The sequence below is a fragment of the Diorhabda sublineata genome, chromosome 10 (genome assembly GCF_026230105.1).
Source record: "Diorhabda sublineata isolate icDioSubl1.1 chromosome 10, icDioSubl1.1, whole genome shotgun sequence".
NCBI lineage: Eukaryota > Metazoa > Arthropoda > Insecta > Coleoptera > Chrysomelidae > Diorhabda > Diorhabda sublineata.
Genome location: NC_079483.1, coordinates 10,080,174 through 10,104,391, shown reverse-complemented (window position 1 = coordinate 10,104,391; position 24,218 = coordinate 10,080,174). Strand labels below are relative to the sequence as shown.

Below are 24,218 nucleotides of genomic sequence, written 5' to 3'. Positions count from 1 at the left end.
ATATTATACTATTGTGTTATGATATTCCACCCTTTTAAATATTTTTGCATTATTTGATAATATCGGTATAGTTTATGCTGAAAACATGGATTCACAACCTTGTAGGGAAAATTCCATAATAAATTGGTACAGGTAATAAGCCCTTGACTATTGTCTCATGAATTTGTAAGCTTCCTTTAACATTGATTCGTTTTAATCAACGTAATTATGATTTGTGAACAATATTCACGCAATCTGGTTTATAAATGCAGACCTGAAAATAATTCAAATTAAACGGTTTACTTCAAAATTAATCATGTTATTGTATACTTGTACCATAAATTTTTTCAATAGAATTTCATTTGACATACCAACGCCGCCACTCAAAAACCCTCACTATATTCATCATGATGTCTGGGGACATGATCTGATTTGATTCATCGTAAGTGTTCGGTCATACGTACGTACGTTCAGCTAAATGTTATATTCAATGAGGGGCATTTCCTAACAGAGCTACTAGACATTGTTCGGCTGTTGATCGGTTGTTGTGAAGAGGAGGTGAGTCTTACCATGCCTGAGCCCAGCTGTTGGAGTAGCCCCTGAGAGCCCTGCGAGCCCCCAAATACGGCCGAAGGTCTTCTAGAACGGATACTTTGCATGCTGCTACTCACGAGAAACGGTACGCTGCTGCTTGTGTTAGGCATTGAACCTCCCTGAAAAATAGTGGCGGTAACAGCATTAAATACTGGTTTAAATTGAATATCAAACGCACAAGATTTTCTTTTAAGTAGAAAGACTTCAGATGAATTAATTTTTTTTCAGTTTTCTATCGTCAGTTTCAAATTTAACGAAGAGTAAAAAATGTACTAAACGTTATAATGTTCAGGAAAGACATGCCTTGGTAGTTGATTACAATTGCTTTTTTATGTATTGAATCTAGTATCCTCAGGTTATGTTTGGTCTTAAGGAGGGCCACAAGTTTTTGGAAAGCTGCCTTAGCCAATTCGGCCACGTATCTATACCAGGACATATTACTCCAAATCTCAACGCCCAACAAGGGAATTTGAGGTGATGTTGATATTTTATGTCCCGACATGATCAAATCCTGAGCTGCACTCCAAAATGTATCAGGTTTGTAGTTTTGTTTTGTCGAGTAGATCGTTGATGAGCAGATAAAAGAGATTAGGTGACAAAATGCATCCTTAAGGAAGACTAACGTTGACCTCAAACTTTTCTGAGGTGTGTCCATCAATAGTGACCTGGATGGATCGGTCTTTGAGAAAGCTACCAAGCAGGTCGATGAATGAGAACAACAAACGGTATGATATTCATTTATTTAGAAGGTTAATGTGCCAAACTCCTGTACGATTGCTCTGGATTCTCTATATTTCTCTATAGCTTCAGTCCATACGTTGGCTGGTGTCTCCCCGGTTGATATATATTTACGAAAACCGTATTGATGCGCGCTGATGATGCCTTTTTCCATTTTTCATATTGGTTTGTCTAGAACACTCATTTGGTGCTCATTATTGTTTCTTATCAAAAAATGCTTTCAAAAAAATCTTGCGAATCCTACATCAATTTCGTGGAAATTCATATGGTATGTTTATTTGTGAGATTGCGTTTGAGGTTAGTTTATTACTGAAAAGTTAGTTTTTATCAATATTTCCACATTTTTCATAATTGCTTTTCAATAAAAATCTGACGGCGTTCATTTCTCTGAATATCAGTTGTATGTACTACCATTGAGATTTGCGCAAAAACCATTAGATTAGATCTTGAAGGTTATTTCATGTTTATTTGGATTTTTATTGCTTCCACATCTTCTTCTATTCCTATTTTTAGTATTTTCTATTGAACTGCACTATTCTAATCGAGATTATGACAAAAAAGGAGGTGAGTTTTACCAAACAGAATCATGGATTCTAGGTTTCTAACAATAGCTGTTTGAATGATATGTTTGCTATGGATAACATTCAAAAAGCAAATTCATGATAAGTCACAAAACAAAGTTATCTAATATCTAACCAAAGACTATTTCAAAAGTGGGAAAACTTCATGGTTTTTTCCTATTTTTCAAATCTGAAGCGGACGATAGAAAATGTGAGTTACATAGATTCCTTTCTTTCTTCGCATTCGTTGTTATGGATATAAAATTATTCATTTAAATGTATTCATCCAAGCAGGAGTCTTTGTTGTATTCATTTTGAGATAAGCAACATTTGAATTATCAAAAACTTCACAACATATACGTATGGTATAAGGAAGATAAATAGTTATACATTAATATCAGAATAACTCAATTTTCAAAAAAAGTTGATAAAATAATGATTCAACAGAGAATAGTTTATTTTGTGAAGTTTTCGCTTCGATAAAATTAAGATACGACTTATTTCTTAGCATTATGGTTCTTGATCTCGCATTAAATTTGAAGCAAATGAAACATTTAGCACATATAATATGTGAAATCGAATGTTAATTCACTTAAGATGGTGTAAATCGCTTTTTGAACAAAGATGCGTGTTTACAATTTTGAATTTCAATTGGACTCTTCACATATACATAGAATAATATTTAATCAAAATATAAACTCATAAAATGATTCGAATACTTGAAATTCTTCGAATTAAATGAACAAAATATGAGAGATTTTTAGATTAAGAGGTTTAATTGGTTCTATAGCTTTATGAAGTTTGTTTTAAAAAGATATTCACTATAATTTAAATTCTATAAATATTGATTTGAATCATTGAATTTCATTTGTCACGGAATAAACATTTTACGTTAATTTTGAACATTTTGGGTATTGAAATGATCTCAAACAGCTTCTTATGAGTTTATAAAATTATTAAATATTCAAAAAACAGAAATTCGGCAACATAATTTTTTCATTTGATGAACATTACAACGAATTGGCGAGGAAACGAAATATAGATATTTTTCAGGAAAATTCAGTGGTCTTATAGTGTTTAAAAAAAATACCAACACTATAATAAAATCATTTTTTTCATACTGTACTGTGAAATCGACTTAATAGTACTGATTTGAGTTCGGAAAATTGCACTTTATGGTAACCTTGCACTTTATTTTACTTCTATTAATTTTTACGTGACTTATATCAATTTTTATTTCTCTAAATAATAACAGAATAATGAAAAGAGTCATTTTTCAGTAAAATTGTCCAATATGACATTCCATATTTCAATATAATTTATAACCGGAAACAGTATGAAAAGGAACATATGACGATATACGTCCGTTAAGTACCGTATTACGGTTCTCGAATAGATCTTCTTGACTCGGTCCTTCGTCTCTTCGTCCGTAAACAACTATCTCGAACCGTACCAAGTCACTTCCTGGACTTATAACGTGAATAACTTTTATTATTCTCAAGTCAAGAATCAATTTTATATTTTTTATATCTTCTGTATACAAAAAATGCTCCTTGAATCAATTTTTTTCGTATCATATTTTTGTTGTCATACTATCAGCAATATTTTGAACTAGTTTCTGAATATCCACTTCTTAATGATTGAGAGAAATATAATACATCAAATCTGTTTCCACCAGTTTATGAGAGTCCAAATTATCAACTTAACACAACTTTTCCCCATAAGGTATATAATATACACATAATAAACCCTTTCTTAGAAACATTTTCTCTATATTTCTGTATGCTATTGATCTTTTCCTTGTTTTTTATTAAACTTACAACACATATGAAGAAATTTCTAAATTGTTCAACTATTATTGTAAAATTAAGGGCTGAAAGAAATATTTTTTGAAATGTTCTCATATAATGTTATGGATAATAAAACTTCCTATAATTTTTATGCAAAAATGAATGATTCAATATCGTAAAAACTCTATTTTCAAGTACGCCAAGTTGTACAGAATAGGCAACAAAGAGCGGCCATATCTCAGGAACACGTGAAAAGAAAATATAAAATTTTTTTTTTCAGAATTCACCCACTCAAGTGGCACTTTATATACGATAGGTTAAGTTAGGTTAGGTTGGGTTAGGTTAGGTTAGGTTAGGTTAGGTTATGTTAGTCTATCTCTTCAAATAAGAGATGGGGGAAAGTGGAAACTCCGTTAGATGCAGGAGATTCAACAGAGTGGTTGGTCTGTGATTGAGTGGTGCGGGACAAAGAATTGGGCTAATTTTTGTCAGTCAGACAGTTAATGGAGAAATATCATTGAACTTTTTAAAAAACAAATTGCCACATACCCTCAGTAATTCGTAGTATCATGTTCTTACAACTTACTCAAAGTTTTATTTGTGGTGCCAAATAACAAATCTCGTTGATAGATACACGACAAGAGATGATTGAAAGAATACGACTGGCAATAGGAAATACTTTAATTGCAGGAATTGAAAGTGCTTGTTTAGAAAACGATTTTGAACACCTAGGGTGCCGCTAATTACGTATTTAATTATCTGAGTTGTTAACTGTTAGATTTCTTACATGGTTTATTTAGTGATTTGTTCTCAGTATTTAGATAACGCCATCTAGTAGCAATAACAAGATGATTATGAGAACAGCCGAAATCACCGCGCTTGAAGAAAAATTCTCGCCGTTAATATATTTCTTAAGATATCTCGGGACAAACAAAAGATATTGATAAGCGGTTTTCGTTGTTTCAACATCAATTTAGTTTACTTTTGGAAGATTTGATAGAACTTTTATGCTTTTATTCAACTTTATCGAAAAATATCAAATATATCAAACAGCGTACTTTAGCATTGAGGTTTCTATGTGAATTGCCACGACTATACAGGGTGTTTCTGAATAAATGCACAAAATTCAAGAGATGATTGCTCGTAAAATGATAGGAAGAGCTTTTTCTATAACAAAATTTCTTCAGCCCACTCGCTTCTAAGATATCACTATGAAAAGGTGGCTACTAAATTATTATTTTTTCTTTGCTAGTGCACGAAAATTTCATTACTGAAATTAAGAAAAAAATAAAAACTCAATTACCACATTTTAAAGGTTATATCTCCGTTGGTCTGAGGAAATTCTGTTTTAATAAAGATCCATCTTAATTTCATAGGAGCAATCACCTCCTTACTTTTGTCGCATGAATTTAGAAACATTCTGTATATATTGTGAATTGCTGGATAGAAGCTCTTTCAATTTACATCAAGTTTATGAAAATCGGATAAGCAGAACCGGACTTATAAGCGTTTTTTCATCACAAGTTTCCCACTCTCCCCTGCCTCTTATTTAAAGACTGTCTTTTGGAATGAAAAGTTCAATTATTGTATATAACATTGTGTAAAGTTTACTTTTTCATATTTTTGATTACTCTAGTGGTGGACCTAAAATTCTAAAAATAATTTCCACGTATTTCCCGAATGTAATATAATTAATTCCTGGTTTACATACACATTGTAAGTGTTCGTTTTTTTTTCTTAGCTCTATTTTGAAAAATACAATTTTGATGTAATTGCTAGGACTGTAATAAAAATTTAGATATTTTCTAAAGTTTTAATTAAAAAACCCGATTATGGCTGTACGTTGTATTTTCATTAATATTAAAACAATACAAATTAATTTAATAATGAAAATTATTGGAAGTTTTACTTGTTTTTGTTCTACTTGGAGATGAGCTTTCGATAAAGAAGTATCCATTCATACAATTCAAAGGAAAAGTTCTCCATCGATAAGGAGCGTGCTTTTGTGAAAGAAAAGTTGTTTCTTTCGATTTTCTATTCAGTTGAGATCGTTTCACACCCCTCCTCACCCGGACAAACCGTGTACCCTCTTCAGTTATAAATAAAATGTCAACTTTCGAAAACTCTATGAAACATTGCTCGGACATTTGACACCAATGATGATCACAGGATAGTATCTTTCTTGAAAACTATTTGAGCTAGGATATTGAAGTAGTTTTAGACCTTGGATACTATTACACATTTTTATCTCGCAACTACTTTGTTACAAAGTTTCAATCGGTTGATGCGGTATCATTTTTAGAAAAGTTGCACTATATTTATCCCTTTTCTGTAAAAGTCTTTCTAAAACTAATATACCTAATTTTGGTAGCAGGTAAGAAGGTTTCTTATTCGAAAATCAAATAGAGCTGAAAAACAACTGAAAACAGTTGCTTCAGATATCAAAATCCATTAGTGTTTCATTTCCAGTGGTTCATTGAATTATATATTTGTGAACTGTAAATATATTAGAACTCTAATATATTTATTCGTTATCATTTACCTGAAGTAATTTTACTAAATGAAAGATCAACTACGTGGGGGCACCAGGATGTTATAACTCTTCATGTTGCTAAGCGAGTTAAGATGTGGTGTCAAAAATGAAAAACCTAAAATTTGTTCTTCTCAATTTATACTACAAGAAGATGGAAATGGTATTCATTGTATTAGATTTAGTCTCATTATATTCAAATATTTTGCTATTTAACTCATTCCTTATAAAAAACTTCAAGTTCTTTCTATGTTGCAACAAATTTTTGGCTTCGACCCATAGCTTTCCCTTATTTTTTAAGTTATTTTCTAGCGTGTTGCTCGTGGTCTTTCTTTTTTGCTTTTTCCTGATATTTTCCCAAACATTCTCAATTATCCATGCTTTGTATGTAGCCTTCCATCCTAGTTGGTTCCTTTTGATAAATTCTTGTATAGGTTTAATTTATATATCTTCTCTTGTATACAAGTTTTCAGTTATTCCTTTCACATTTCTTAGATATTTCATTATTTCTGCTCCAATTTTAGTCAATATCCAAAATTCGTAGCTATATATTAGAATTGTTGTTATTTCTATAGAGATTCATTTTTTATTGCTTGATGTATAGTATATCTTCTTCGCCCCGTTTATCCTCTTGCTTAATTCCAAATCCTGTCTTCCTGTTCCTTCCAACATAGTTCCTAGGTATTGTAAACTACTAACTTGTTTAACTCTTTTACATTTGCCACTACCAAAACTTCAATTTTCTTTTCGTTCATTTTTATTCCGTTTTTTGCAGATATTTGGTTCTAGTTGATACAATTTTCTTGTAGATCCTTCTGGGCTTCTGCTAAGATCATTATATCACCTGTAAAGGTGCGTTTCGATATATTACTGCCTTCTAGTTTTCGGAATCCAATATGAATTGATTTAATTCGATTTTTTGGGAATTCTAATTGATTTATCTATGTAAACTATCAATAGCAATGGGATCAGAATCTACTTGTCAGACTTCTTGTTGTTGTGAACGTATCTGATTTGATAGTAGTGTTTATTAACTTATTATCACCTTCCCATTATTTAGCTGCTCTACTACTGCAACCAATTCCTCTTCAGTTATAATCCCTTCACTTCCTTCTTGTTCTTCTTGAGTTTTTTCAACTTCTTCTATCTGATGTTCCATTTCGTTATGTCTCCTATTTTTTATAGTGAGTAGTACTTTCCATGGTTCTAATTTGATATATTTTCTATCTTTTTTCACTCTAAGATCTTACAGTATTCTATAGAGTTTCTACTTTGTTTTACTCTATAATTCTAGCTTGTTCCTAAACTTTTCCCATTTCCTCTGCTAATAGTGTAGCACGACTATTTTACTTTATTCTCTATACTATTCGCAACGTTTCTGCATGTTTCTTTGGTATGTTTTCCTTCTACATTTCAGCTTGAGCTTTCATCACATCAGTCCACCATTCTGTCTGTTTTTTGTTATCATTTTATCTGATTGTCACACAGACATATCTTGCAAATCTGTGAAGATAGTTGTTTAGAAAATATAATACAAGAAATTTTGACAGAATTTTTGCTATATAAACCTTATCATCAGTGTAAGGTACTTGAACTGGGTTATGTGACCAAATTGATGACTGTTCCATTAAGTGGCCACCGAGTTTTGTAGCACAATTAGTGCTTTAAGTTCTGTATGTGAAAGTCCCACGCAACTGTAACTGAAACGAGAAATTGCATTATTCAATGGAAGGCTACCTCCATAATTCCCTCCAGAACTAGTATCTTCAGCTTGGTCCTTATGCTCTTCGGAGATGTGGAAACTTTTCTGCTATGTCCTGGTTCTGAGGTTCACATGGAGTTCAAATATTATATAATATGCTTCGCATTTTCTCATCTTGTTTTGTATTGTTTCATATATTTTCATTTATCTACTTGACTCAAAATTCCTCAGCTGCATAGGTAACGGAAAATATTGATATATGTTGAATTTAGATAATTCATATCTGGTGAAAAATTGGTATTTTCATCTAGACGGTATCTTGCCAATCAACTTATTTCTTTTTCCTCCCAAATCATGGGAAAATTGACACGTGTTATCCCTATGGAACGGCTCAGTTTTGTTTACAAAAATGGTCCCAGAAGTACCTGGCCCAACAAAAAAAAAACGCAAAATATATTTGTTTTTCAACGTGAGCTCCTTTTAGATCCTCATAGTAGCCATTAACTGCTGATATGACCTCTTCATTGTTGTAAAATCTTTGACCACCAAGCCATTTTCTCAAGTCTGGGAATAGAAAATGATCCGGCGGGGCTAAATCTGGCGAATATAGAGCATGAGGTAGCAATTTAAACTTCAATTCAATAATTTTTTCTATTGCAATAATGGATGTGTGAGCTGGTGAATTATCTTGATGGAACAACACTTTTTTCTTAGAAAAATGTGGCCGTTTCGCTTGATTTCTTCACAAAAAGTTAGCATAATACTCGCTGTTGATAGTTTTGCTTTTTCTTAAGCTAGGCAATGAAAATTATCTCACGCGCATCCCAAAAAACCGACGCCATGACCTTGTCTGCAGATGGAACGGAGCCCGTTCTACCTCTTTACCTCTTTAGTACATTGTTTTGATTGTTCTTCTGTATCGGGTGTAGAGTGATGGACCCACGTTTTATCCATGGTTATGAAGCAGCGCAAAAATTCGGCCTTATTTCTGTGAAACATTGGCAAACACTCGATGGAAATATTTTCACGACGCTATTTTTGTTTCATATGCAAACTGTCAGTTATTATGCGATGTACCATACTTTTTGAAATGCCTACTTCTGTCTATGATCATCCAGTAGCGCCTTGTGGATTTCTGGAGTCGTTACATCATTTAGTCGACCACTGCGATCCTGGTCTTCGCAGGTCGTACGGCCTTGTTTAACTCTGCTTTCTAATATTTTATTGTTGATAATGAAGCAGAGTAGAATTTAGTGCAGCTTTGTTGGGCTATTGCTAATGCCTTTCAAATAAAAGTATTGAATCACATACCAATTTTTTCCATGTTTACAAATTGACTGGAAACATTCAATTTTGATGGTTGCCAAGCAAATACCAAATAACGTGGCTAATTCAAACTTGAAACATATGATGTATAGATAGATTTCCAATAAAGTGATATTTTTCAAGTCTTATAGTTTTAATGTTAAAAATTTCATTGTATTCCAATAATTTATGAATTGGATGATCAAGATTTCTAATCAAGGGCAGTAGATTTTCTGTTTATTACTCAATAGGATTCTATACAAGACAGTTATCTTGGAAGTTTACGACCTTAATCTGTCAATTTGAATTTGCGCATGTGGTAAGAGATTCCACCTAAAATTTTATCCATTTCAATGGCAAAGCTACAAAGTAAATGTTTACTTAAAATGTGTACTGCTATCATGCAAATTTGTTAACTGTCAAATTTCAATATCTTCAGCAGTTTACACTACCTGGTACAAATTTTTGTCCCTAATGCCAATACATACCAGGTAGTTAACAAGCCTAAATAGTTAAATTTCTAACTGAATTTCTCTTCAAATTAAATAACACTCTCAACATAAATGGACTCACCGTGTTGTTTACCTACTAAACTTCGCTAAATGTTCAACTCTGCTTAATCAATATTTAGTTTCCTCGTCAAAATTGATAAAATATACAGAATGTCTCAATATCGGATAAATCTCAATGGAACAATAATATGATTGAGTCACTCTGTGATTACGATGAAGATGATGACATATACTCACTATCATGCTCCGTGCAAGCTGAACAAAGACAGAGCAAAATCAACACAAACGGCAACAATATGGTAATGAAAGCAATGGACGAAATAGGCCAGTGAATGGTTACGTTCATTAACTTGTAAATAGTGGCAAGCAATCTTACTATATATTAAATAACATAAAATATTCATAAAGTCACGATTTGAAGTCATTAATTCTAGAAATTCCAGGAACAAGTTGATGATTACACCATCATCATTTATTAAGTTTCTGGATTATTCCTGATGATTTGATTATAACGCATATTGAATTGAAATCTTGTAAGAGCGTTGAATTGAAATTAATAATCGATCTTTCTCCAGAATTTGTATTGTTATAATTTATTTATCTAATAAATATTTTATGCCGAACTTTCTGGACGTACAAGATTTCATACAAACATTTTAAATTATTGGTACGTATAAAGTTAATGTATGAACAGCAAAAACATTAGGAAATACAGAATTAAATAGTCAGTTATATTTGAGTTAATTTATAAATCGTGATTTTTCGAAATCGGCCAAATCACTGAAATTACTGAATTGTCGTCCGTTTCATGTTCGAAAGCAATTGTTTATACGGCAACCAGCTTACAACCTTTTAACATTTCGGGTGAAATAAATTGTTCTATTTTAATTAATAGGAAAAAATGAAAATAAATTATTTTGACTTGTCGGTTTTTGAAAAATAATCATATTATTGAGTTGTGCAACTAAAAGCAGCTCTCATAACCTATTCTGCTCAATCCAATTCGAATCTTGGCTATTTCGAAAAAAAAATATCTTTTTGTGACTCGTCTGTTTGGTTTTTTCCAGCCTTGTAGCTTTGGTGTCTTTGGTCCATAAATGAATATTATTGAACAGCCAGATATTTATTTATATAAATGTACTATGAAAACGTTGAAAAACGATTAAATTTTGTTCAAATCACTATTTCCTTATTTGATAATTATCGAAAAGTCTTTATACATTCAATAAGGCTGGATGATTTATCCATGATCCATATAGGATAATTTTTTTTTCATTTTTTGTATCAATATATTATCATTTCTTACTTTTCCTATAACGCTGTTCTAAATTTAGGATGATAATTTTCATCAATTTAATTCAAAATTAGTTTAAAACAATAAGAAAAAATTTAATATTCGATCTACTTTGGTCTTTATCAAAATATATTTTGAATTTCTTTAATTTCCTATTTCTTAGACCTTTTGATACGTTTATGTTTCTAAATGTTCGTGATTTTAGCTCTATTCTATTTCAAAATTAGTTAGTTTTATTAAATAATTTTTGAAAAGTAGATAAAATTGACGTTTAGACTTTTGAAAAAACTAAAGAAGAGACCTAAAATCAAGAACATTTAGAAACATAAATATATTTTGATAGATCTAAAATCAAGATAAATCGTTATAGAAATTATATAAAAAGGGAAAAGTTGAAGACTGATTATTCGTTTATCAAGACACTAAAGATCATACTTGGTTAGCCAATAATAAATCTTCTCCAGTCTTTGGTATCTGACTATCAGATGCTGATACCACTAATATAGCTCTATCCATCCGAGACACTCCAGAAATCATATTTTTCATCAAATCTGCATGGCCTGTACAATATGTGTAAGCTTAGATTCTTATTTCTACTTCTTGCTTTTTCTTTTGGAGCATTGTCGATCTAATCTTAAGGTACAAATTCTGGTAATCTATTTTATGTATTATCTAAGTTATTATAGTAGGCAAAGTTGTTTGCCCCTGAACCACGTGCCCAATTGTACCTATATTAATGTTTTCTAACATTAGTACAATAATTTCCAAAAAGTTTGAGTTTCCTCTTCTTAAAATGACATCTTCGGATGAAGGCTGACGATTATTACGACTATTTGTATTCTATTCACAGCTGCTCTCAACAACTCCCTCAGGTTTCATATCCATGATATTCCTCGTCGTCCTATACCTCTCTTTCCCTCTATCTTTCCCTGCATAATCAATCTCTGGAGTTCGTGTCGTTGTCACTTCATTTTTCTCAAATTCCACATTTCAAAGGCTCACAGTTTTTTCAATATTGCTTTGTTTAAACTAGCTGCCTCTCTCCCTGTCGAGTATATGTAACATTTTAACATTCTCTTTTTCAATTCCTTATTCAAGTTTTTACATCGAAAGAAGTTTTTCATTTCATAAAATGCACTGCGAGCAATTTCAATTCTTACTTTTATCTCTTCAGTGCTACCATTTCTCGAATTAATCCCAAATCCCCAGATATTTGTATTTTGGCAAATCTTTACTTATATAGTTTGGGCTAAAATATGAAAATTGGCCTACATAAACCAACGGCGTCTTGGAATTTTTTTTTTTTTAACATATTTTTTTACTACGAAGCGTAAAGTACGTGCTTTAATAACACTTTCTAGTGCGTGAGACATAACTTTACACACTAGTGCGTAAAGAAACATATTTCAAGCAGTATTGCGTGAAAAATTATTAGTTCTTTGTTACTTAGTGGCTAAAACACAAAGCTCAGATGCGGGAGGTCCCAGGTTCAAGTCGCGCTCATTCGGATCTTTATTTTTTTACTAATATGGTAAAAATTATTTTTATGTCGCATTATGTATGCCGAACCTCTTGTGGTTGTCAAATTAGTCGAAAAAAGTTACTTTACACACTTGTTATATAAATAACTATTTGAAACACTATGACCAATGTAGTATATGAGTATCATTCATCATATCAGTTTATTTTTTCTTTTTTTACAAATTGGTATAAATTGATCGGTTTTTCACAACCACAATCCATAAATAAGGATAAAATATGGTAAACTTGGTTAAGAGCAAGGACTCTTCCATAAAATACGGAACAATGAAAAAATTATTTCCAATGTGTTCAATTTAATTTAAAAATAATGTTTAGAAATTGAATCACGAAGCTGGATATTTACTGGGGAGGAGTTTAGTCGAGGCAACTTACCAAACGAGTGACAAATAGAGACTTTAGTGCCGCATTTTATTTTTTCTAAATAGTCCAGGTTGAAAAATACTTGAAATTGGAGCGAGGAGAATAGTTTATAAGTGCCGTGTCAACTAAACAATCAGTGATTTTTTTTTAAAGCGAGTATGACACGAATTGTAATTTTGAATATCTTGAGTACCAAATTGGTTTGACTATTACATTATATCTTCTCTATTTTTGATAATGTCGTACCGTTAAGTCATTCCATATTTTTTGAAGTTTGGCTGCAGTTTTTAATAACATGAAACGTAATTATATCAGCCAATAATCATCGATTATATTGAGATCAACTTATTATTATTGTAATAGAAATAGTTTGTTAGTTCCTCATTCCTTCCGAATATAGGAAAGTGGAAAAACATCTATTAGAACTAACGTCACCTAAAGAGGATTTTCGATTTGCTTTCTTAAAACCAGCGACTTCATATCATGCAGTCCGATATTTTTTGAATTTTAGTTATAAAAAAAATAACACTTTTTGATTCATTCCTCAGAAATTAGTAGTGAAAAGAAGTGGAAATCATTTCTGTTTTCCCTAAAATAATTAAAATTGTTTTTAATTCTTGTTTAATAAACTAATGTCTTAGATTCATTGAATGTTATTATCTTTTGAAATGTTTTGACACTTTTTCAACTAAAGTAATACTCCAAGATCAAAATACAGCAGTAGGAATCAATTTTAAAATAGTTATAACAGACTTACAGTTTACAAACTTATCGTTTATATATTTTCAATTACTTTGAATAATATTCCATACTTAAGAATATCCCAAGTATTGAACAAGTTTCAAAACTTGCTTACCAATATTTACGGTATACATCTACAGATTATCAACTGGCCTAAAACGCACAAAATGAAATAATGGTGGATAATGGAAACATGATTAACAAAGTGAAAAATACTGTGAGAGGTGTTTTGTGAGATATAATGTGGCAACTGGCAACGTCTAACATATATTAGTAATTTGAGGCAATTTAAAAAAATATAACCTCGTCTAGGGGCTCGCTAAAATAACGCAAAAGAGCCGCTTAACGTATATCTTTTCAGAATATCTATTGACGTAATTTATGAGTATAAAATCGTGCGAGGTTAATTAATATTTAAGACGTGAATGTAATTGAGCTAGCAGCTTTTTCATTTTCATTATTTATTAAATTGAAACTGATTGGATATGTGAATTATCCCTCTGAAATTGAAACCTCATCTCTTGATAATCTAGCTCAAGTAAACTCACATTTTTATGGATGTATACATTTTTATTTAAATACCTGTAATCATAGTAAGATTTTTTTGTCCAAATTTAATTTCAATTTTTCCGCAATTTCATATTTTAAGTTAGACAGATAAAATAAATGTTCTTATTAATTATTTGTAATCCAAATGCCACCGTACTTCAAAAGAAGACCCTTATAAATTATTTTTTTACGAGGATATCCTTAAAGATATGAAATTGGTTCCTATTCGGTTGCTTTTAGCAAAGTCAGTCGCACCTGAATCTATGTTGAAAAATAAAATTTCATTTTCTACAGGCTTCAAAGTTTAACTTCATAAACATCCAATTTCCTTTTATTTTCAAATAGAACCACCCGGTTTTTTCTATTTTAATGCCTTCAGGGGTGAAAGATAAGCCTAAGATAGAAGTATACATAAAAAATTGAAACTTGGTGTAAAAAACAATAATAATTTGAAACATCAAATATCACGGAAACGACTGAAAGTTTATTAGGAATAAGACTAGGATTAGTAAATACAATTTGATATGATTTTTTTCACAGACCTTGACAAGATGAAGAAAAATACTTTTTTATTCTATATTGTTTATATCAACGGGTTAAAATAAAATTTAGACCACACCTGCATCTCTAAAAGTATTTATGAATTTGCTTTGATGTTTACACCCGAATGCATAAAAATAGAAAAAACTGGCTGGTTCTATTTGAAAATAAAAAGAAATTGGATATTTATAAACTTTGAACACTTTTCATACACACCTTGTATAAAATAAAAAATTCAAATACGTCCGACTTTCCTAAAAGCAACCGAATAGAAATCATTTTCATATCCTCAAGGGTATCCTTGTAAAAAAATAATTTATAAGGGTCTGCAACGATTAAATTTTTTACAAAATAATCAATTACTCAAAAAGTATGCATTTTTCGATACAAGTTTACTAAAATTTTACGTAGAATTCAAAAATGTATTAATCTACAGGGTGTTCTATTCAAAATAACAAAGTTACAGTCGACTTCGGGTAGAACCGGAAGTCGGCCAACTTTAAAAATATTTTAGTTGACAAGATCGTATCCAAAAACCCAAATTTAGAAATGTTCATGATTTTGATATAAGTATTTTGCCATTTACAGATAGTTTTAACACGTCGTGGGACACACTGTATAAGCGGAATATGTCGCTAGCTAACGAATTGCTGAATACCATAAATAACGTGTATGTAACTTGACAATCAGTTTTTTCTTAGTATTTATTTAAGGAACGTTTTGCAGGTCAACAGTCACCTTCCAATGTTGGATGATCATTGGACAAATGCCGGAACCTTACCAAAACTCACCCAAAAAAATGAAAAAGTGGCAAAAAAGTGCTGAATAGCAAATAACAGATATAAATTCTTTTAAAATAATCTGTATGACATTGACAACTTTCATACAAAACAAACAGGACAAGAAGTGTGTGTAGTTGTACAAGTATTTGCTCAAATTTCGTTTCTGTTGGGTACTCATTTGACAAGGGTTCAAAAAATTGACTTTCCATGGACAACGTTCCAATACCAACGTTGGAAGCAAAACATTCGTCGAATGACAAGCGTACCACCATTACACGTTGCGTCCAATCATTCCAGCGTCTAACTTTGGAAGCATTGATTAGGATAGGTTAAGTTAGGTTAGTCACCTTAGAAAAAATATTTTCCAAGCTATCTAGGTTGATCTTTTATTACATCTAATATTTCTTCTTCTTTTTTTTTCAAAGCCTGTCCCAAGTGTAGTTGAACAAATCAAACTGGATGTACCTGGTTTATTCCACTATAGGATGTTCAAATAATAACGATCAATTTGGTCAAATTCAAACATCAATTACTATTTGGTGGAGAATATTTGAAAATTATTTTTTATTTCTAATGTTAAGAAATGGAGACATTCCTTATAAAAGATCGTGGACTGTTTTTGAAATCCAGTCTTAAGATATGAAATTTATTGAGACGCTCAATAATATAAGTACTTTACTTTTCAGAATACCGGCAATTGTTATGAAAAAGCTAATGTTTATCATGAGTCTATTCAGCTTAACGTTGTAGTCTTATGAATTTCAGCTCGTTTTCTCAAGCAATGACATCATTATTGAGAACTTGACCTCATAAACAGTATTTAATCACTTAAACTTTGTATACCCATGATAATACATTTCCTCCGTACATGAAACATAAATACAGAGGGTGTCTCATAATTTATGTCGGTTTTCATAGGTCCTTTACTTCAATTTAAACATGTCGTAACTTGTTAAGACTAGTCTCCAATTCTATCAAGAGTACAATTTGTTAACTTCCCTTCAATAATTTTCTTTTATTCCTTAACGCAGTAGTTTTTATGGTATATGCATGTAAAATGATAAAAAAAATGATGAAATTGAAGACATAGCTATTGATCAAACGGCAAAACGTTGGATGCAGTATAAAACTAGCTTAGTACCAGCACCTTCATTCTCGGACACCTTTGGACCTTCCAAAGATACCATACATCACCATTTGAAATTATTAGTTGAGTTAGAAAAGTGGATAGCTCCCTACCCTGTCGAAATATCATCTATTTTCAGATGAATTGTTTCTTGCGTAATAGCCCGAACTTGTTGCATGAAAGTCCAAGGAATGCTTTCACCAAGATAACATAATTAACTTTTGACGGGGGTAAAACGTTGAATAATAATCCTGATTATTGTCACTAAAGTGGGGAAGTCAATTAAGGAATGTATATCAGAAGACACGAAACGTTCTTGTCCTTAGGGAAATTCTGCAACGGCCAAAATATAGAGTGTTAGATCTAGATCAATGCAGCCCAAGAAGAAAAAGCTTCCTGAAGGAAATCTTATGTTTTCGCGAGATATAGCATTTTGTCTTCCGACGAGGACTTCTCTGCTATATTAAATTACAATACTTTTGAGTTTTCCATTATTTACAATCTACTATAGACTACCAGATTCATTTATAATAATTTAATGGAATATCTTAAAACAAAAATTAGAAAGCGAACCGACTGGGTGCTGCCTCAGTCAATTTAAACATGTGTAATTACAGTATATTAACCTTTGTTTCGATGTAAATAATTAAATTGAAACAAACACTTTGCACGGATTTTCTGACGCCTCACCATCAACATATTTAACGTATTGATTTCTTTCTAAACCTAAAAATAAAAAAGGTTTTCCTATGGGATATACTGTATATAAAATAAAGAATTTCTCTCAAAATTTGATTAAAACACTAGATTGACTGAGTTATTTAATAATGCTCTCATTTAAATCAAAATTGCCTCTTCATTCAAAAATGAATATAAAAAAACGTCAAGTGTAACGAACGATTTATGAACTGTATCCTTGTAAGCAAAAAATGGTAATCAACGTATTTCAAAACGACCATTCTACTTTTTAACAAGTTGATCTAAATGAAGAAATTGTGACTTTTCATATTTATAATCATTTTATTTGTTGTATTCATATTCGTATTGTATCTTTCTCCTTATTAAAGCTATCTCATTTTACATTCGGTTGTCCGCTTCAAACTTTCCAACACTTATCGCTGGGAGTTGAATCTGGAGAATATGGTGGAAGTTTTACTAAGTAGAAACCTGCTTGAGTTGTATAACGATTGCATACGTCTTATCGAGTTCAATTGTGAGAATTTTTTACTTGTGTTTACTTCGGTAGTAAAAAAATTATGTACCACGTGGTATGGGAGATCAATACCTTTAACCATTTACGTAACAGAATACACGTCATCTATAGTTTCTCAACTTACTGATATTTCATGAAGACTGATCTAATTGCTTCTGATTCTTACAATAATAAAGAAGAAAAGATATGATTTCAATTCTTCTCATCTAATGCATCTCGAACAAGATGGTTCAACATCTGCAATGATGCGACTAAAATTAAGTTCGTAAATCTTCGAAAACAATAAATAATCGCTTGGAAGTAAATCTGGAGAATAGAAGAAGCCTGCTTGTGTTGTATAACGACTTCATACGTCTGATCGAGTTTACTTGTGAGCAGCAATTAACAATTTTTGTTCCACATGGTAAGGGAGACCAATATTTTTAACTATTTGCCCAACAGGCAACACGACATCTATATTTTTGTGTGTGGTTGTGGGTGCTTTATCTACTTTTGCTATGCAGTCAATGCTTTCAGTCACTGCGCTTTGCTCAACACGATTTACTTTTCTGGCTCCTCCTTTCACCATGCTTCAATTAATTCAGATATATCAGTTGCTATTATGAATCTATGCGTCATAGTTCATAATGTGACTTGACGATAAATAATTACTATGATTAATAAATGTATTAAAAGTTCAGCGAAGGGATCAGGCTAGATACTTTTAGTATAAAACCATTTTCGAAATACACATTTTATTAAGTCGGTTTTTCATTGTTTAGTTGGATTTTGCAGACCAATATGTATACTTAAATTCCACTTCTCATCAGATTATGATGAAGATCCCATTTATCTACTAAATTCTGTAGATTTTCACTTTTTCCCGTAACTGTACTATAAAAGGCTTTTGATTTATACCAACTCCTATCTGGACATTCTGTTTAAAATTGGCAACGCATATAGACACTCGGGATACATATTGGGTTACATTTCATTTAACGCCCACAATGATTTTAGCACCCTTTGTATCGTTCCACTTAAGCGACGTTACCGTTCTCGACCGCGACGCGTTCGCTGAAATATTGATGGGCTTTTATCAAACAATATCAATAAACCAATCCTAAAACTGAAGCAGCAGGAGAATGCAGTCAAAAATGAAATTCCATGTTAAATTAAATTTTAACCCAGTCCATGAGAAATATATTAATTACGAACTACACACATTCACATAGCCCCCAGTGCCTACGGCGCTCATGATGTGCGTTCCACATAATGTACCTTTCGCTCACAAGGCCCATAGGATTTATGAATTACTGGTGCTGGTATATTAGCGGTTGTGATGATAGGCGTTATAGGCTTCAATTGGAATGTTCTACTTATTTAAAATCCATGCTTGAATTCAATTTGCGTAAGATATAAATACTTGTCGTATACTAGACACCTGTATCAAAGATAAGTATAAAACTGAAAAATAATAGGGGTTTGCCAGGTAAAAATTTTTTGCTATCCTTATTCAAGATAGGAGTTGAAAAAAAATACCCATCTTCTACGATTATGCCGAATTTACTGGCAACATTGTTGTAAATTTTCAAAAGCTGATAAATCTAAAATTCTGATGAAATATTCTTCGTACAGACGAGATATTTCATGCGACAAATTATGATTAAATCCATTAATGCGTACTACTAGTGTGATGAGAAACCTCAACTCAACAAGGACGTGGAGCAGTCGGTCAGACAAATTCAATCTTTTCGACTATGTAGTTTGATAATATCTTGAGTAACGAATCTACGCTGGAGAAGTGAATTCACGTAAGGAATTGAAAGACAGAGTTCACACATTCTTAACCTCATAGCTCATTCCTAACCATTTAGAAGATTGATTACTTATTCAGAACACTTACTCCAATTGAATTCCATCTCATATTTTTCGTCCTTATTTCAATTTTCTCTTTTTGATGCTTAATTAATAAGTTTATCATTACTTTAAATCAGTTTCTGTTATTATTTCATATTTTTTAAACTGAGATATTCCGAAAACAGTATATAATGTCGAGATTTACTGAGAGTAACTTTTTGGAATAACAAGTTGACTTGAAATGTTGCTACTATTTGGTACGAACCGTGTAACTAGCGCCCTCCATGAGAGTCAGATATTACATCACTCAATAAGTCGTGTGATTAGCACAGATGGCGTTGCTATTATCGAATTTTCTTGAGGTTCAGAAAATGCTGTACAAGCTTAGCAATGGCTTCAAGTGTTATCCGCACTTTGCTTTAACGGAAAGAACCATTTGGTACTGGTTTGTTAAATTTAAATGTGGTCGTACAGACATCGATAATGGTGAAAGTTCTGGTCGTCCAATTAAGATGGTTACTCCAGAAATTATCAAAAAAGTCCACAAATTGGTTATATTTAATCGTAAATTGGAATTTCGTGAGATATTTCAGGCCGTAAAGATATCAGAAGGTAGTATATTCACAATTATGCATGCAAATTTGACAATGAGAAAGCTTTTTTCGCCGTGGGTGCCGCATTTACTCACAGTCGATCAAAAACAACAACGTGTTGATGATTCAGAGCAGTCTTTGGCCATGTTTACACGTAATAAATCAAATTTTTTGCGTCGATATGTAACAATAGATGGAACATGGATCTACCACTTTACTCCGGAATCAAAAGGATCATTATCTGAGTGGGTTGCAGCCGATGAACCACGTTCGAAGCGACCAAAATCACAACAGTCAGTTGGGAAGGTTATAGCTTCAGTATTTTGGGATGCGCAAGGGATATTGTTCATCAACTATCTTCAGAATGGAAATACAATCAATATAGAATAATACATAGAGTTATTGGATCGTTTAAATGCAGAAATCAAGGAAAATTGGCCTCATGTGTCGAAGAAAAAACCACTGTTTCACAAAGACAATTCACCTATTCACAAGTCGATAACAACGATGGTTAAATTGAACAAATTACATTTCGAATTGCTTCCTCATCTATCGTATAGTCCAGATATGGTCCCCAGTGACTACTGTCTCTAAGCTGATCTCAAAAAAAATGCTCGCCGATAAGATATACCGCTCAAATGAAGAAGCAATTGCTGGAACTGTAGGATATTTTGAGGCAAAAGACAAATCCCTCTACAAATACGGCATCGAGAAGCTGGAGAAGCGATGGAATGATTGTATTGCTCTTGAAGGAGATTACATTAATAAATAAAATCCATTTTGCATAAAAAATGTGTTTTCCTTAGTTTGTAACACGACTTAATTGAGTAACGTTATATAAAAACAAATTCGTTGGATGTACCAGCTTCCAAAACATATTCATATGGAATTTCATTCCATTTTTGTGCATAAATTTTTTTCAACGCCATTTGTCTTGAATACGGATAGCGTTGCGAATTTTTTTAATTGAAACCTCATTTATTTTTCAGTTTTTCACCTATCCCAGAGACCTATTTTTCAAAAAATCCTGTAGATTTATCTAGATTAATTTTCTGAACTTGTTATCTCGTAGCTCATTCTATTACGAAGATGATACACATAAAAACATGTATATAATATCAATTTGGGAGGAAAAACTTACATATGGTTGACTAGTAGTCGGCATAGACAAGCTCGAAGCCTGTCGTGACACCGATCTGTACCCTATTGAACCCTATTCAACAATATAGAGTTAAAATAAATATTTGTAATAAATATTATTATCGTAAATAGTTAAAAACATCTCAACATCCACTGAAAAGTCTTTATAAATGTTTGTGTAATTGAAATAAAAGTTTTTCTTCCATTGTTATAAGAAGTTGAAGTAAAACCGTTTTTGGAATATAAGGAAAAGACAACATGTTAAACGGTTTGAGTTATAATATAAAAGTGAATCTTACAATGTAATTTGATTCACCAAAATATGAGTTACATTCTATATATTAGCAACAAATGGACACAGAATCGATTCGATGAAGTTGATGAAACAAAATATGTTTAAAATTGGGTTTTAAATTGATAAAGTGCCAAATAGCTTTGAGGATATGGAAAAAAGGTCATTAACGAATAGAGCTTTACTCACATCCGATCTTATCCAGTTGTCTTAGACATCAGAGAGATCTCTTCAGCACAGTTTTGTCAACCATTAGCATCATTCTCCTTTCATAACTCGAGACCGTAGGAAAACGTTGAAAATTAACACTCACGAGTTTATTTAAGGTACGAAATCTACAAACGAAATTTCTCTATATGAATGCTCCTGCTTGTTCCACAGTCAAAGATAAAGTGAAAACTATTAGTGGCGAAATAAAAAAGTGAAAGAGCTGAAAAACACAATGAAACTGTCCCAAAAAAGATATGGATTTATCAGAAATAATAGAAGAAAATATCAACGAATGTTCCTCCCTAGGAAGAGGATAAACAAACCCTAGGGTTCACAATACCGATGGAAGTGGAAGGCTGGTATCAGCTAGAAAAGCTCCGGGAAAGACGGAATTCCAAATAAAGCGCTATAAAATGTCGAAAAACATTCGTTTCGAACATAATATGCGGCATATTGATATCGAAACACTTCCCATAGAGATAGAAACTATAGACCGATGAATTTTCTACCTACCATGAGTAAAATCAGAAAGAGAGTGGATACTGAGGATTCTGAACGAACAAATAAGAGCTCGTAATGCAATACCAGAAGAATATAGTTTCAACTCGTCGTTAGATGATACCGAAATAGTAACGAGGTACGTGAAGGTGAAAAACATCCTGAAAACAGTCCAAAATGCTACAAGATAGACGAATTTTCAAACATGGAAAATAGAAGGAAAGTGCGACAACCCAACCGATCCTCTACAAGAAAAGAAGGAGCCACCGATCCGACCGGAACTTAACAATAAACGACGGAGGGATCCAGTGGACAAAAAGGCTAAGTACCTATTCTTAACGTGTAATCAAGGTCTCACTTTCAACGAACACTTGAAAAATACTGTCGCCAAAGTGAGACAAGCGATTTAATCAGTTGAAAAAGCGAGCTGAAAATGGAATCAAAACTCAGATTTATCAGAACAAACTAGCAAATAAGCGAGGATCTATACGAAGAAACGGAAGCGCAAAAAGTATTGAACATGAATAGACGTCAGGACAGAAAAGCTAATCGAGGAGCTGGCAACGCTAGGAATGAAGGAAACTCATCATGTACACCAGAGAGGATTACAGGTAACAAGGGAGGCCCAGAAGACATCTGGATCGATAAATCGTAAGTTAGTTTAGTAAAACAAACAGAAAGACAAAAAACACAAAACCACACACCAATAAAAAAATTGAAAGAAGAGAAACACAAGAAATTGAGAGATAAATTCTCGACATCCTGGAGTCAATTTTACACTTCACAAGCATATTCAGAGTTCTACATCGGAGAAAGCTGTGAAGAAGTTTTTTTTTGCTAGAGGAGGCTGGAGAGAGATTACCCAAAGCAGCGAAAATACACGTATTCACTCTCAGACGTCATGACCAAGAAGAATGACCAACAGGCTAACCCTAACAAAAAAATGAGACTTCCTAGAATTTTCCATAGAACTTAGGGAAGAGAAAGAAGTCAACGCGCAAAAATGTGACGCGAATTAGGATGAGAACCTGTCTAAATTACAGGAGGTGGTGTAATGTCCTCCTTCGCATCCACATCTGGATTTATCCGGGGATGGACGAAATTTCTCACGTGTACATATGTGTTTGTGTGTGTGTGTCATAAAACTACAGTTTCATGTATGGGTTATTTGCTCCCATTATTCTTGTTAATCGAATTTTTTTGTCGATGAGATTCATCTACGAACGTTGGTTCATCATGAGGCATTTAAACCAAATTTATTTACATCAATTTATACGATTATATCTTTTGTTGGCGCTCTTGGACTTCTATCCAAAGCTACTTTCTGAGATTTAGAAGTAATCTCGAACCGACAAATTTTTCCATTTAAAATTTCAATTATTTTTCGAGGTAACAGCTGCTGTCAGAGTGTTTTGAATTATTGCATGTTGTGAGAAAAAGATTTAGATTGAATATGAGATGAAATTTCGACTTTATGTAATGAATTTAAGGGCGTTTGTAAGAAAAAATTTCGTTTTAGGGGAAACGTAACTTACCCACTCGATTAGAAAATTTCGACTCTATTTACGCGTTTGTTTGGTATTTTCAAACACTTTCTGATAATCGGTTTTACCATTAAGTGAAATGTTGATCTTCCTTTGTTATTTATATTCTCAGAATTTATTTATTAACGATATGTAAATCATTTTGATCGTTATAGCTTTCATAGCAGTTCTGTTCAATCAAAGAGGCCACATTCTATCACAGCGAAAACTTTAATCTATCTTCCACTAAGATATAATTTTGAAAAAAC

At 32.3% G+C, this 24,218-nt stretch overlaps 1 protein-coding gene across 1 annotated transcript in view; it reads right to left on the bottom strand.

Moving 5' to 3' along the window:
• Positions 1-449: 449 nt before the first annotated feature.
• The window catches only part of LOC130449490 (SCY1-like protein 2), a 121,338-nt gene continuing 97,569 nt past the window's right edge, over positions 450-24,218 (bottom strand). The window contains exons 14-15 of the mRNA XM_056787341.1: positions 9,948-9,965; positions 450-692 (exon numbers count right to left, since the gene is read on the bottom strand). Of these exons, the coding sequence (XP_056643319.1) occupies positions 450-692; positions 9,948-9,965 (261 nt within the window). The remainder of the gene's footprint in view (positions 693-9,947; positions 9,966-24,218) is intronic.